Source organism: Panthera pardus, unplaced genomic scaffold (genome assembly GCF_024362965.1).
Source record: "Panthera pardus isolate Hobbes unplaced genomic scaffold, ASM2436296v1 HiC_scaffold_7, whole genome shotgun sequence".
NCBI lineage: Eukaryota > Metazoa > Chordata > Mammalia > Carnivora > Felidae > Panthera > Panthera pardus.
The window spans coordinates 44,673,261-44,687,443 of NW_026527002.1; the positions used below are offsets into that span (position 1 = coordinate 44,673,261).

The 14,183-nt window shown below is 40.7% G+C and overlaps 1 protein-coding gene across 9 annotated transcripts in view; it reads left to right on the forward strand.

Annotated features, from left to right (window-relative positions):
• The first annotated feature begins 1,149 nt into the window (after positions 1 to 1,149).
• The window catches only part of VPS13B (vacuolar protein sorting 13 homolog B), an 801,572-nt gene continuing 788,538 nt past the window's right edge, over positions 1,150 to 14,183 (forward strand). For 5 of the 9 annotated variants that reach the window (XM_019468011.2, XM_019468006.2, XM_019468010.2 and 2 more), the window contains exons 1-2: positions 1,167 to 1,422; positions 1,856 to 2,034. In XM_019468011.2, coding sequence (XP_019323556.2) covers positions 1,888 to 2,034 — 147 coding nt within the window. In that variant the 5' untranslated portion in view covers positions 1,167 to 1,422; positions 1,856 to 1,887. Of the gene's footprint in view, positions 1,423 to 1,449; positions 1,749 to 1,855; positions 2,035 to 14,183 lie in introns of those variants that run through there. The other 4 variants (XR_002085466.2, XM_019468015.2, XM_019468016.2 and 1 more) reach the window with 2 other exon arrangements.

The following is a 14,183-nucleotide window of genomic DNA, read 5'->3' on the forward strand; positions in this document are numbered from 1 at the left end:
CTTAATTTACTTTGCTAATCCAGTGGGGTTTAATAAGACCCAGATCACATGGGTTGTTCATCAGGCTTTTTGTGAGGGGACAGTTGCTCTGAATTAGCAATTACCTGCTTCCCCCTCCCCCCCCGAAACTTTCATAAACATAAAAAATCTAAATAGCTTGGCATCTTCACTTATGTCTCTTTTCTATTGCCGTTTCTAACACTGGTTCAAGAAATCGTAACTTGAATTCCAGTAAAGAGCTTAAAATTTTTTTAAATACTATGAACTATTTTGTTAAATGCAGCAATATGCGTGGGTATTTTAATCACTTTATAACGCAAGTCTATTTTCAAAATGCAGTAATTTTTTTCTTGAGGTTACCTAGAATAAGTCTGGCCAAAAATCAGGGAGCATGTTCTGTGTAAACCCAGCGTATATTTTTCTGAGTTAGGTGTTTGAGTTTCTCCGTTTTGTTAGTTTGCAAAATACTGGAAGGAGAGGTAGTATTTTATACATTCATTTCGTCCTAACAAAACCAACATAGCCTCTTAAAAGTCTTGAATTCATTTCTTATCAGCTATTTCTTTTCATTTTATCTCTGGGGGTTTTATATCCTTCTTCCTTCAGATATTCCCTCGAGTTTTCGAAAGTCCCACATCAGACTGCAACCCAATACTAGTTCTTCACGATCTTTTTAGCCATTCCTTTCTCGCCCGCATCAGCAGAGTTAGGCATACTCAACCACTGCTTTGCCAAAGAGCGCGAGGGTTTGTCCACACGTTTGGTCAAAATGCATTCCCCTAAATTACACATCCTAATTCCTTTAATTTTCCACTTTTCCTCCAGCAAGTGAACCTCGGATCGAAATTTAAATCTGCCCCCGCCTGCAACACCTCGCCGCTCCTACCTGCGGCCTTCTCGCTATTGCCCTGCCTACTGAACCCAAGTTCCTCTCCCCGGGCCATCCGTTTCCCAAGAAAAACAATAGTCACTTGTGTTTTCGGGGCTTTGGTACCCGCTTTCTTCCTCCTCATCCGACCAGAGGCCCTCCGTACTTCCCCACCCATACGCGACCTCAACCTCCCGCAGCTGCTTTGCCTCGGAGCGCCACTTCCGGATAGCCGGTGTCTCCTCTTTACCGGTCCGCCCACCTCCCCCGCGCATTTCCTCGAGCTTTGTCTTAAAACGCTGGCGGGGTCTGAGCGGGGACCAGGCTAGCCCAACACGAGAGGTCTCCCAAGAAGACGCGCCGAGTGGCTGCTGCAGCCTGGGAGCTCCGGCCCCGCTGCGGAGTCGAGTGGTGGCGGTGGCGGGACAATTTGTTTTGAGCACCGAAGGGGCAACACCCGGAAGTGGCTCCGTACCAGAGCTGCGCCGCCGCCGGGGGCGGGTGCCGGGTGCCGGGTACCGGGAGGTGTAAGGGACGCCACAGTACTTTTTGGCGTAAGTGTCGGCGGAGGGTGCGGTACGGCCCCGGGGCGGGAGCCGGCCTGGTTCCCCTCTTAGTTCTACGGTGGTAGATCCGGCTGGGTTCCTGGAGGCGAGGGCCTCGTGGGGCGGCTGGGCTGGTGAGGGTTTGTGGCGGCCAAAGGGGATCCCGCTCGCTTCATTCTCCCACCTCAGGGGATTCGCTGTCTTCGGTTCAACCCTATTCCTCCCACCCTTCGCCAGGCGAGTTGAGGGCAGTTGTAGTAGTGAGGAAGTCGCAGTTGGAGGAGAGAGTCCACTCGTTTTTTTCGGCTTCAGGGAGGAGGCGAGCGGCTGCTTTGGTGGGGACTGTTGCTTTTCGGCCTTTTCAACCCCTCCTGAGAAATGCTTTTTCTTTGGCTGCACCACCGACTCAGTTACTTTTCATGTTTGCCTTTACCCCCTTCAGCTTCTGACTTTGACTCCTCTGCACCTTAAAAGATGCTGGAGTCCTATGTGACTCCAATTTTAATGAGCTATGTGAATCGCTACATCAAGAATTTAAAGCCGTCAGATCTACAGCTTTCACTATGGGGTGGAGACGTGGTTCTCAGCAAGCTCGAGTTAAAGTTGGATGTGCTGGAACAGGTAAGCTGTGTAGCTGTCATTACCTGGAAACATTTACAGCTTGTTTAGGAATTCTCCTGCACTTCGGCTTTATGCTTTAAAAGCTTAAATTTTCTGTTAAAGTATTCTGGGTTACCCTGAAACTACAGACCTTCTTTTACGGAAGTTTTTTTTTTTTTTTTTTTTTTTTTTTTTTTTTTTTCATGGTTTGTTACTAGTGATGGTTTGTTAGAATTGGATTCCCAAAGGTGCCTCAACAAATAGGAAAACAGTTTCATTGTGCTTGTCGGAATTGTTCAGTCTGCTTACTTAGTTCTCAAACATTACCGGACAGGCTAATATACATTGCTAAGATTGTGAATGAAGCTGGAAAATATTACATTGCCATTCTCTTTTGGGGAATGGAAGGGTCTGAAAGATAGCAAGAAAGTGCTGCCTCTTAAGTAGGAAAGATGACATTATCTGTGGCATCTTCAGAGAATTGAGTAAACCCAAATTGAGAATGCCAGCAAAATTAAAAACTTTCTTACTCTTTAGGCTTTTTTTCTGTTAGCTTGAGGTTGGTCTGATGTAAATGAACTGTAATTTAAAATTTCATATATTAATTCATTGAGTTCATTTATTACTAACATGCCAGGCAACTCTCTTAGGCCCGGAGATACAAAAATTATCTGTGGAAACTCAGAAGAGCCAGACCAACCGCTTTGTAGGAGATAAGGGAAGTCTTTTTTTTTTTTTTTTTTTTTAAAGCGTTAGTAAGGGATTTTATTTTATTTTTTAAATTAAAAAGTAAAAATATCAAATATTAGAAATTCAAATCATATGCAAAAGCTATTAAGTAAAAAAAATGAAAGTCTTTCTACTCCCACTATCTAGGGCTGTCCACTATTAATATTTTTATTTGGGTGTTTCCAGACATTTTCCTATGCACGTATCAATGCAGGTATCATCATGCATAGGAGATAAGGGAAGTCTTAATCTGATGGTGAAAGTTAATTTTATATTCCACTCTTCCTGTATTTTTGAGTAATCTAGAGTTATCACTAAGAAATAATACTCTTGGTTCCTTCCCTTTCTCTCCAAGTTTATCTTAATATCTTCATTTTTTAAAAGCACAAGTCCTAAGTATATAGCTCAGTTTTTATGTATGTATACACCTGTGTAACTGCTATCTCAATCAAGAAATAGAATATTCCCTGGGCACCTGGGTAGCTCAGTCAATTGAGCGTGGGACTCTTGATTTCGGCTCGCGTGGTCTCGTTGTAGGATCGAGCCTCCCCTACCATCTGGCTGGAGCACTGAGCCTGCTTGCGATTCTTTCTCTGCTCTTTCCCTGCTCATGTGCGCTCCCTTTTCCTCAAAATAAAGAAATAAACATTAAAAAAAAAGATACAGAATATTTCCTGCTCCCTTTTGCAAATCGGTAGCCCTATCCCTAAAACGGGTGACTATTATTCTGACTTATATATACACAGAGAAATTTACCTGTTCTTGAACCTTAATGAATTGGAATCACATGTGTGTGGCTGTTTTTGTTTGACCTTATGGCTAAGGTCAACCCATGCTGTTGCAGGAGCTGTAGTTCTTTGTATTGCCTTGTAGTATTCCATTGGCTAAAGATTCACAATTTATTTTTCCATTGATGTACATTGGGATGCTTTCTACTTTTGGCTATTATGAAGAAAGCTCTTGTGAACATTCTTGTACATGTGTTTTGGTGGAAAATTTCCCTTAGGTGTATACTTAGGGTGTGTGTATGTGTGTATATATTGAACTTTGACGGATACTGCCAAATAGTTTTCCAAAGTGGTTTTATTAATTTACATTCTCACCAACAGTGTATGAGAGGTCCATTTACTTTGAATGTTTGCTATTACTTCGTATGTTATTTTAATTTTAGCCTTTCTGGTGGGTGTGTAGTGGTATATCGGTTTAAATTTGCATGTCCTGGGACACCTGGGTGGCCCTGTTGGTTAAGTGTCTGACTTGGGCTCAGGTCATGATCTCACTGTTAGTGCGTTTGAGCCCCACATCAGGCTCTGTGCTAATAGCTCAGAGCCTGGAGCCTGCTTTAGATTCTGTGTCTCCCTTCCTCTCCACCACTACCCTGCTTGCACGTGCTTTCTCCTTCTCTCTCTCAAAAATAAATAAACATTAAAAAAATTAAAAAGAAAATTGCATTTCCCTAATGACTAACGATGTTGAGCACATTTTCATATGCTGCTTATGGCTATTTGGATATACTTCTTTGTAAAGCCTTTATTCTTTCGCCTTTTTAAAAAATTGGGTATTTTTTTTTTTTTTTTAATTGACGTGTAGTGGTTCTCTACATATTTTGGAAATGAGTCCTTTGCCAAGTATGTTTTGCAGTATCTTCTCCCAGTCTGTGGCTGGTCTTTTTAGTCTCTTAAAGTTATCTTTGGGTGAATAGAAGCTCATAATTTCATTGAGGTCTAAGTTTTCAGTCTTTTCTTTTGTGTTTAAGAAATATTTGCTGGGGCACCTGGGTGGCTCAGTCGGTTGAGCGGCCGACTTCGGCTCAGGTCATGATCTCGCGGTCCGTGAGTTCGAGCCCCACGTCGGGCTCTGTGCTGACAGCTCAGGGCCTGGAGCCTGTTTCGGATTCTGTGTCTCCCTCTCTCTGACCCTTCCCTGTTCATGCTCTGTCTCTCCCTGTCTCAAAAATAAATAAAACGTTAAAAAAAAAAATAAAAAAAAGAAATATTTGCTTATTCCAGGAACATGAAGATGTTCTCTTGTTTTCTTTGTGTTTTTTCTTGTGTGTGTGTGTGTGGGGGGGGGGGGGTATTTTTATTTGAATCACCCCGTGCTCATCATGATGAGTGCAGTCCTTAATCCCCATCACCTATTTCACCCATCCCCTCCCCCTCCTCTGGTAACAATTACTTTATTCTCAATAGTTAAGAGTCTGTTAATTGGTTTGCGTCTCTTTTCCTTCTGTGCTTTTTGTTTCTTAAATTCCATATATCAGTGAAATCATATAGTATGTGTCTTTCTCTGACTTATTTTAATTAGCATGATATACTCTAGCTTCATCCATGTCATTGCAAATGGCAAGATTTCATTCTTTTGATGGCTGAGTAATATTCCATTGTGTGTATACACACACACATTGCTTCTTTATCCATTCATCTATTTACAGACATTTGGTCTCTTTCCATAATTTGGTTATTGTTGATAATGCTGCTATAGCTATCAGGATGCCTGTATCCCTTTCCCTGATGATGAGTGATGCTGAGCATCTTTTCATGTGCCTGTTGTCCATCTGTACGTATTCTTTGGAGAAATGTCTATTCATGTCTTCTGCCCATTATTTAATTGGATTATTTATGTTTTGGGTGTTGAGTTTGATAAGTTCTTTATAAATTTTGGATGCTAACCTTTTATTGGATGTCATTTGCAATCTTTTCCCCTTCTGTAGGTTGCCTTTTAGTTTTGTTGATTGTTTCCTTCACTGTGCAGAAACTTTTTATTTTGATGAAGTTCCAATAGTTGATTTGTACTTTAGTTCCCTTGCTTCCGGAGACTTATCTAGAAAGAAATTGCTATGGCTAAGTCAAAGAAGTTACTGTTGCATTCTCTTCCAGGATTTTTATGTTTTCAAGTCTCACATTTAGGTCTTTAATCCATTTCGAATTTATTTTTGTGTATGGTATAAGTAAGTGGTCCAGTTTCATTGTTTTTGCATATTGCTTTTTGTTTTCTTTTAGAAGCTTTATTTTCTTTGATTTATCCAAATTAATTTTTCTATAAGTGTGAAGTAGAGGTTAAGATGTACCTTTTTTCTTTGATAATCAGTTGATTCACACCACTTGTTGAACCATTCTTTTTCTATTGAATTGAAGTCTTAGTTGCAAATCAGGTTGTCAAATGTATGTGGATTTATTTCTGAACTCTGTATCTGCTCTGTAGCCCATTAGTCTATTCTTGTGTCACTACCATACTGACTTTTACAGTACATTTTGGTATCTCATAGTGTAATTTGTGTAACTGTTCTTTTTTCCTTGTCATAACTGTTGTAAGTCCTTTGCATTTCCATATATGTTTTAATTTCAAATTGTAAATTTTAGAATTAATTTTCCTCCAAAGGGGAAACCCACTGACATTTTTGTTGCGATTACATCAAATCGGATTACTCTGGGAGGAATTAACCTTAACACATATTGTGTTGACATAGTGAGTTTTTAAATCCATGTGCAGAACATTACTTTGTGTATTTTTAGGTCTTCAATTTTTCTCAGCAATGATTTGAAGTTTTCTGAGAAGCATTGCACATATATCATTAATGACGTACCACCTTCTACCTGTCAGAATGGCTAAAATTGATAACTCAGGAAGCAACAGATGTTGGCAAGGATGTAGAGCTAGGGGAACACTTTTGTGCTGTTGGTGGGAATGCAAACTGGTGCAGTCACTCTGGAAAACAGCATGGAGGTTTCTCAAATTAAAAATAGAACTATCTTATGACCCAGCAATAAAAACTAGGTATTTATTCCAAAGGATACAAAAATGCTGATTTGAAGGGGCACATGCACCCCAGTGTTTATAGAAGCACTATCAGCAATAGGCAAATTACGGAAAGAGTCCAAATGTCCATTGACTGAATGGATAAAGGAGATGTGTTATACACACACACACACATACACACATACATACATATATACATATAATGGAATGTTACTCAGTGATCGAAAAGAATGAAATCTTACCACTTGCAAGAACATGGATGGAAGTAGAGTGTATTATGCTAAGTGAAACAAGTCAGTCAGAGAAAGATAAATAGCATATGATTTCATACATATGTGGAATTCAAGAAACAGACGAACATAGGGGAAAGGAAGGAAAAATAAGATAAACAGAGAGGGAGGCAAACCATAAGAGACTTAAAAACAGAGCACAAACTGAGGCTTGCTTGAGGGATGTGGGTTGGGGGAATGGGCTAAATGGGCGATTGGCATTAAGGAGGGCATGTTGGGATGACCACTGGGTGTTATATGTGAGTGATGAATCATTAACTTCTGCTGCTGAAATCATTATTACACTGTATGTTAACTTAGATTTAAATAAAAATTAAAAAATTATTTTCTAAGTATGTTATCAGTACTCAGAAATACAATTGTTTTAGTATATTCACCTTCCATTCATTGGCCTTTCTGACTTGTCTAACAGTTTTTGGTCTTTTCTTTTGGATTGCCTATGTACACAGTCATGCCATTTGCAAATAGTGACAGTTTTACATCTTTCTTTCCAGTGCTTGTACCTTTTATTTCTTTATTGCACTGTGGGGTAGAAAATTAACATTCTTCTTTGTTCCCAACTACAGCAGGAAAGTGCTCAGTATTTTACCATTGAGCATGTTACTAGCTATAAATACTCTTAAACATAAATACTTTTTGTTCTTCCTTTTTACAAGTTTTTTAAAATCATGAATGGATTTGAATTTTATCTAATACTACATTTAGTGTAATTGAGATTACATTTTAGTATGTTTTCTTTTATTCTGTTAATGTGGTGAATTACATTGAGTTTTAATTTTTTTATTTTTATTTTTTTTAGTGTTTTTTTTTTTTTTTTTCTTTTTTTTTAAAGAGAGTGCAAGCACGAGCGGGGGAGGGGCAGAGAGAGAGGGAGATGCAGAATTGGAAGCAGGCTCCAGGCTCTTAGCTGTCCGCACAGAGCCCGATGCAGTGCTCAAACCCATGAACTGTGAGATCATGACCTGAGCTAAAGTCAGACGCTTACCCGACTAGGCGCCCCACATTGAATTTTTATATGGAGTTTGCATTCCTTGTATAAAACCCATACTTACTATATATTAACCTTTTTATATGTGGTTGGCATTGATTTGCTAAATTCTGTTTAGTTTTTTTAATGTTTGTTTATTTTATTTTTTTAATGTTTATTTTATTTTTTTTTAACATGAAATTTATTGTCAAATTGGTTTCCATACAACACCCAGTGCTCATCCCAAAAGGTACCCTCCTCAATACCCATCACCCACCCTCCTCTCCGTCCCACCCCCCACCAACCCTCAGTTTGTTCTCAGTTTTTAAGAGTCTCTGTGCTTCGGCTCATTCCCTCTCTAACCTCTTTTTTTTCTTCCCCTCCCCCATAGACTTCTGTTAAGTTTCTCACGATCCACATAAGAGTGAAAACGTAAGGTATCTGTCTTTCTCTGTATGACTTATTTCACTTAACACTAGCCAGTTCCATCCACGTTGCTACAAAGGGCCATATTTCATTCTTTCTTATTGCCATGTGGTATTCCATTGTGTATATAAACCATAATTTCTTTACCCATTCGTCAGTTGATGGACATTTAGGCTCTTTCCATAATTTGGCTATTGTTGAAAGTGCTGCTATAAACGTTGGGGTACAAGTGCTCCTATGCATCAGCACTCCTGTGTCCCTTGGGTAAATTCCTAGCAGTGCTATTGCTGGGTCATAAGGTAGGTCTATTTTTAATTTTTTGAGGCAACTCCACAGTTTTCCAGAGCGGCTGCACCAGTTTGCATTCCCACCAACAGTGCAAGAGGGTTCCCGTTTCTCCACATCCTCTCCAGCATCTGTAATCTCCTGATTTGTTCATTTTAGCCACTCTGACTGGCGTGAGGTGATAGCTGAGTGTGGTTTTGATTTGTATTTCCCTGATGAGGAGCAACGTAGAGCATCTTTTCATGTGCCTGTTGGACATCTGGATGTCTTCTTTAGAGAAGTGTCTATTCATGTTTTCTGCCCATTTCTTCACTGGATTATTTGATTTTTGGGTGTGGAGTTTGGTGATCTTTTTATAGATTTTGGATACTAGCCCTTTGTCTGATAGGTCATTTGCAAATATCTTTTCTCATTCCGTCGGTTGCCTTTTAGTTTTGTTGATTGTTTCCTTTGCAGTGCAGAAGCTTTTAATCTTCATGAGGTCCCAATAGTTCATTTTTGCTTTTAATTCCCTTGCCTTTGGGGATGTGTCAAGTAAGAAATTGCTGCGGCTGAGGTCAGAGAGGTCTTTTCCTGCTTTCTCCTCTAGGGTTTTGATGGTTTCCTGTCTCACATTCAGGTCCTTTATCCATTTTGAGTTTAGTTTTGTGAATGGTGTAAGAAAGTGATCTAGTTTCATTCTTCTGTGTGTTGCTGTCCAACTCTCCCAGCACCATTTATTAAAGAGACTGTCTTTTTTTCCATTGGACATTCTTTCCTGCTTTGTCAAAGATCAGTTGGCCATACATTTGTGGGTCTAGTTCTGGGGTTTCTGTTCTATTCCATTGGTCTATGTGTCTGTTTTTGTGCCAATACCATGCTGTCTTGATGATTACAGCTTTGTAGTAGAGGCTAAAGTCTGGGATTGTGATGCCTCCTGCTTTGGTCTTCAAAATTACTTTTGCTATTCGGGGTCTTTTGTGGTTCCATACAAATTTTAGGATTGCTTGATCTAGCTTTGAGAAGAATGCTGGTGCAATTTTGATTGGGATTGCATTGAATGTGTAGATTGCTTTGGGTAGTATTGACATTTTAACAAAATTTATTCTTCTAATCCATGAGCATGGAATGTTTTTCTGTTTCTTTATATCTTCTTCAATTTCCTTCATAAGCTTTCTATAGTTTGCAGCGTACAGATCTTTCACATCTTTGGTTAGGTTTATTCCTAGGTATTTTATGCTTCTTGGTGCAGTTGTGAATGGCATCAGTTTCTTTGTCTTTTTGTTGCCTCATTACTAGTGTATGAGAACGCAACTGATTTCTGTACGTTGATTTTCTGTCCTGCGACTTTGCTGAATTCATGTATGGGTTCTAGCAGACTTGTGGTGGAGTCTATCAGATTTTCCATGTATAATATCATGTCATCTGCAAAAAGTGAAAGCTTGACTTCATCTTTGCCAATTTTGATGCCTTTGATTTCCTTTTGTTGTCTGATTGCTGATGCTAGCGCTTCCAATACTATGTTAAACAACAGCGGTGAGAGTGGACATCCCTGTCGTGTTCCTGATCTCGGGGAAAGCTCTCAGTTTTTCCCCATTGAGGAGGATGTTAGCTGTGGGCTTTTCATAAATGGCTTTTATGATGTTTAAGTATGTTCCTTCTATCCCGACTTTGTCGAGGGTTTTTATTAAGAAAGGATGCTGAATTTTGTCAAATGCTTTTTCTGCATCGATTGACAGGATCCTATGGTTCTTATCTTTTCTTTTATTAATGTGATGTATGAGATTGATTTGCGAATGTTGAACCAGCCCTGCAGCCCAGGAATGAATGCCACTTGATCATGGTGAATAATTCTTTTTATATGCTGTTGAATTCGATTTGCTCAGTAGTATCTTATTGAGAATTTTTGCATCCATATTCATCAGGGATATTGGCCTGTAGTTCTCTTTTTTTACTGGGTCTCTGTCTGGTTTAGGAATGAAAGTAATGCTGGCTTCATAGAATGAGTCTGGAATGAATAGAATTCTAAACTTCATAGAATGAGTTTTCCTTCCCTTTCTATTTTTGGAACAGCTTGAGAAGGATAGGTATTATTTAAATGTGTGGTAGAATTCCCCAGGGAAGCCATCCGGTCCTGGACTCTTATTTGTTGGGAGATTTTTGATAACTGATAGAATTTCTTTGCTGATTGTGGGTCTGTTCAAGCTTTCTATTTCTTCTTGTTTGAGTTTTGGGAGTGTGTGGGTGTTTAGGAATTTGTCCATTTCTTCCAGGTTTTCCAGTTTGTTGGCAGATAATTTTTCATAGTATTCCCTGATAAGTTCTTGTATTTCTGAGGGATTGGTTGTAATAATTCCATTTTCATTCATGATTTTATCTGCTTGGGTCCTCTCCCTTCTTGAGAGCCTGGCTAGGTTTATCAATTCTGTTTATTTTTTCAAAAAGCAACTCTTGGTTTCATTGATCTGCTCTACAGTTTTTTTTAGATTCTATATTGTTTACTTCTCCGATCTTTATTATTTCTCTTCCTCTGCTGGGTTTGGGGTGTCTTTGCTATTCTGCTTCTGTTTCCTTTAGGTGTGCTGTTAGATTTTGTATTTGAGAGTTTTCTTGTTTCTTGAGATAGGCCTGGATTGTAATGTATTTTCCTCTCGGGACTGCCTTTGCTGCATCCCAAAGTGTTTGGATTGTATTTTCATTTTCGTTTGTTTCCATATATTTCTTAATTTCTTCTCTAATTGCCTGGTTGACCCATTCATTCTTTAGTAGGGTGTTTTTTAATTTCCATGCTTTTGGAGGTTTTCCAGACTTTTTCTTGTGGTTGATTTCAAGCTTCCATAGCATTGTGGTCTGAAAGTGTACATGGTATGATCTCAATTCTTGTATACTTATGAAGGGCTGTTTTGTGACCCAGTATGTGATCTATCTTGGAGAATGTTCCATGTGCACTCGAGAAGAAAGTATATTCTGTTGCTTTGGGATGCAGAGTTCTTAATATATCTGCCAAGTCCATCTGATCCAATGTATCATTCAGGGCCCTTGTTTCTTTATTGATCCTGTGTGTAGATGATCTATCCATTGTTGTAAGTGGAGTGTTAAAGTCCCCTGCAGTTACCACATTCTTATCAATAAGGTTGCTTATGTTTGTGATTAATTGTTTTATATATTTGGGGGCTCCCGTATTTGGCACATAGACATTTATAATTGTTGCTCTTCCTGATGGATAGACCCTGTAATTATTATATAATGCCCTTCTTCATCTCTTGTTACAACCTTTAATTTAAAGTGTAGTTTGTCTGATATAAGTATGGCTACTCCAGCTTTCTTTTGACTTCCAGTGGCATGATAGATCTCCATCCCCTCACTTTGAATCTGAAGGTGTCCTCAGGTCTAAAATGAGTCTCTTGTAGACAGGAAATAGATGGGTCTTGTTTTTTTATCCATTCTGATATCCTGTGTCTTTTGGTTGGAGCATTTAGTGCATTGATGTTCAGTGTTATTATAGAAAGATATGGGTTTAGAGTCATTGTGATGTGGGTAGGTTTCATGCTTGTAGTGATGTCTCTGGTACCTTATCTCACAGGATCCCCCTTAGGATCTCTAGTAGTGCTGGTTTAGTGGTGACGAATTCCTTCAGTTTTTGTTTGGGAAGACCTTTATCTCTCCTTCTATTCTAAATGACAGACTTGCTGCATAAGGGATTCTCAGCTGCATATTTTTTCTGTTCATCACATTCAAGATTTCCTGCCATTCCTTTCTGGCCTGCCAAGTTTCAGGAGAGAGATCGGTCACGAGTCTTCTAGGTCTCCCTTTATATGTTAGAGCATGTTTATCCCTAGCTGCTTTCAGAATTTTCTCTTTATCCTTGTATTTTGCCAGTTTGACTATGATATGTTGTTCAGAAGATTGATTCAAGTTACGTCTGAAGGGAGTTCTCTGTGCCTCTTGGATTTCAATGCCTTTTTCCTTCCCCAGATCCAGGGAAGTTCTCACCTATGATTTCTTCAAGTACACCTTCAGTACCTTTCCCTCTCTCTTCCTCCTCTGGAATCCCAATTATGCATATGTTATTATGTTTAATTGTGTCACTTAGTTCTCTAATTCTCCCCTCATAGTCCTGGATTTTTTATCTCTTTTTCTCAGCTTCCTCTTTTTCCATAATTTTATCTTCTCACTCACCTTTTCTCTCCTCTGCCTCTTCAATCTGAGCTGTGGTCACATCCATTTTATTTTGCAGCTCATTTATGGCAGTTTTTAGCTCCTCCTGACTGTTTGTTAGTCCCTTGATCTCTGTAGTAATAGATTCTCTGCTGTCCTCTATACTTTTTTCAAGCCCAGCGATTAATTTTATGACTATTATTTTAAATTCATTTTCTGTTACATTGCTTAAATCGTTTTTGATCAGTTCGTTAGCTGTCGCTACTTCCTGGAGTTTCTTTTGGGGAGAATTCCTCCGTTTCGTCATTTTGGGTAGTCCCTGGGGTGGTGGGGAACTGCAGGGCTCTTCCCCTGTCCTGTCTGGAGTGACTTGAGTTGGTGGGCGGGGCCACGGTCAGACCTGATATCTGCCCCCAGCCCACTGCCAGGGCCAGTCAGACTGGTGTGTACCTTACCTTCTCTCCCAGGCACAGGTCTCACTGTGGAGTGGTGTGGCCCCTGTCTGGGCTACTTGCATACTGCCAGGCTTGTGGTGCTGCTTCAATGGGATCTGGCGTATTAGCTGGGGTGGATTGGCAAGGTGCACAGGGTCGGGACGGGGAGGCTCAGCTCGCTTTTCCTTCAGTGATCCCCTTTGGGAGGGGCCCTGCGGCTCCGGGAGGGAGTCAGACCTGCCACTGGAGGGATGGATCCGCAGAAGTACGGTGTTGGGTGTTTGCGCGGTGCAAGCAAGTTCCCTGTTGGGAACTGGTTCCCTTTGGGATTTTGGCTGGGGGATGGGCAAGGGAAATGGTGCTGGCGAGCGCCTTTGTTCCCTGCCAACCTGAGCTGTGTCCTCTGGGGCTCAACAACTCTCCCTCCCTGTCCTCTAGCCCTCCCGCTCTTGGAGCAGAGCTGTTGACTTATAACATTCCAGATGTTAAGTTCCGCTGGCTGTCAGGACTCACTCTGTCCGACCCCTCCGCTTTTGCAAGTCAGACTCGGGCTCTGCCTTGCCTGGCAGGCTGCCCCTCCACCGTCCTGGCTCCCTCCCGTCAGTCCGGGTAGTGTGCACCGCCTCCCCACCCTTCCTACCCTCTTCTGGGGGCCTCTCGTCTATGCTTGGCTCCGGAGAGTCTATTCTGCTAGTCTTCTGGTGGTTTTCTGGGTTATTTAGGCAGATGTGGGTGGAATCTAAGTGGTCAGCTGACATGGTGAGCCCAGTGTCCTCCTACGCCGCCATCTTCTGATTAATATCGCTTGAGGGAGACTTTAAAGTAACATTCAGAAGGCTGTTCACTGGACCTCTTTGACCTTGGCCGCAGCAACTTCTTTCTAGATACGTCTCTTTATCATTTCTTACTGGGTAGTGGAATATAGTGATCAGATGTCCAAGTTTGGTTCATAGAACAGCACTGGGTTAATGGCCTCCATTGTTTGGTCAGGGCGGGCCTGTCTTTGTTTATTTTTGACAGAGAGCATGAGCAGGGGAGTGGCAGAGAGGAAAGGGTACTGAGGATCCTAAGCAGGCTCTGTCTGACAGCAGAGAGTCTCATGTGGGGCTCAAACTCAATAACTGTGACATCATGACGTGAACT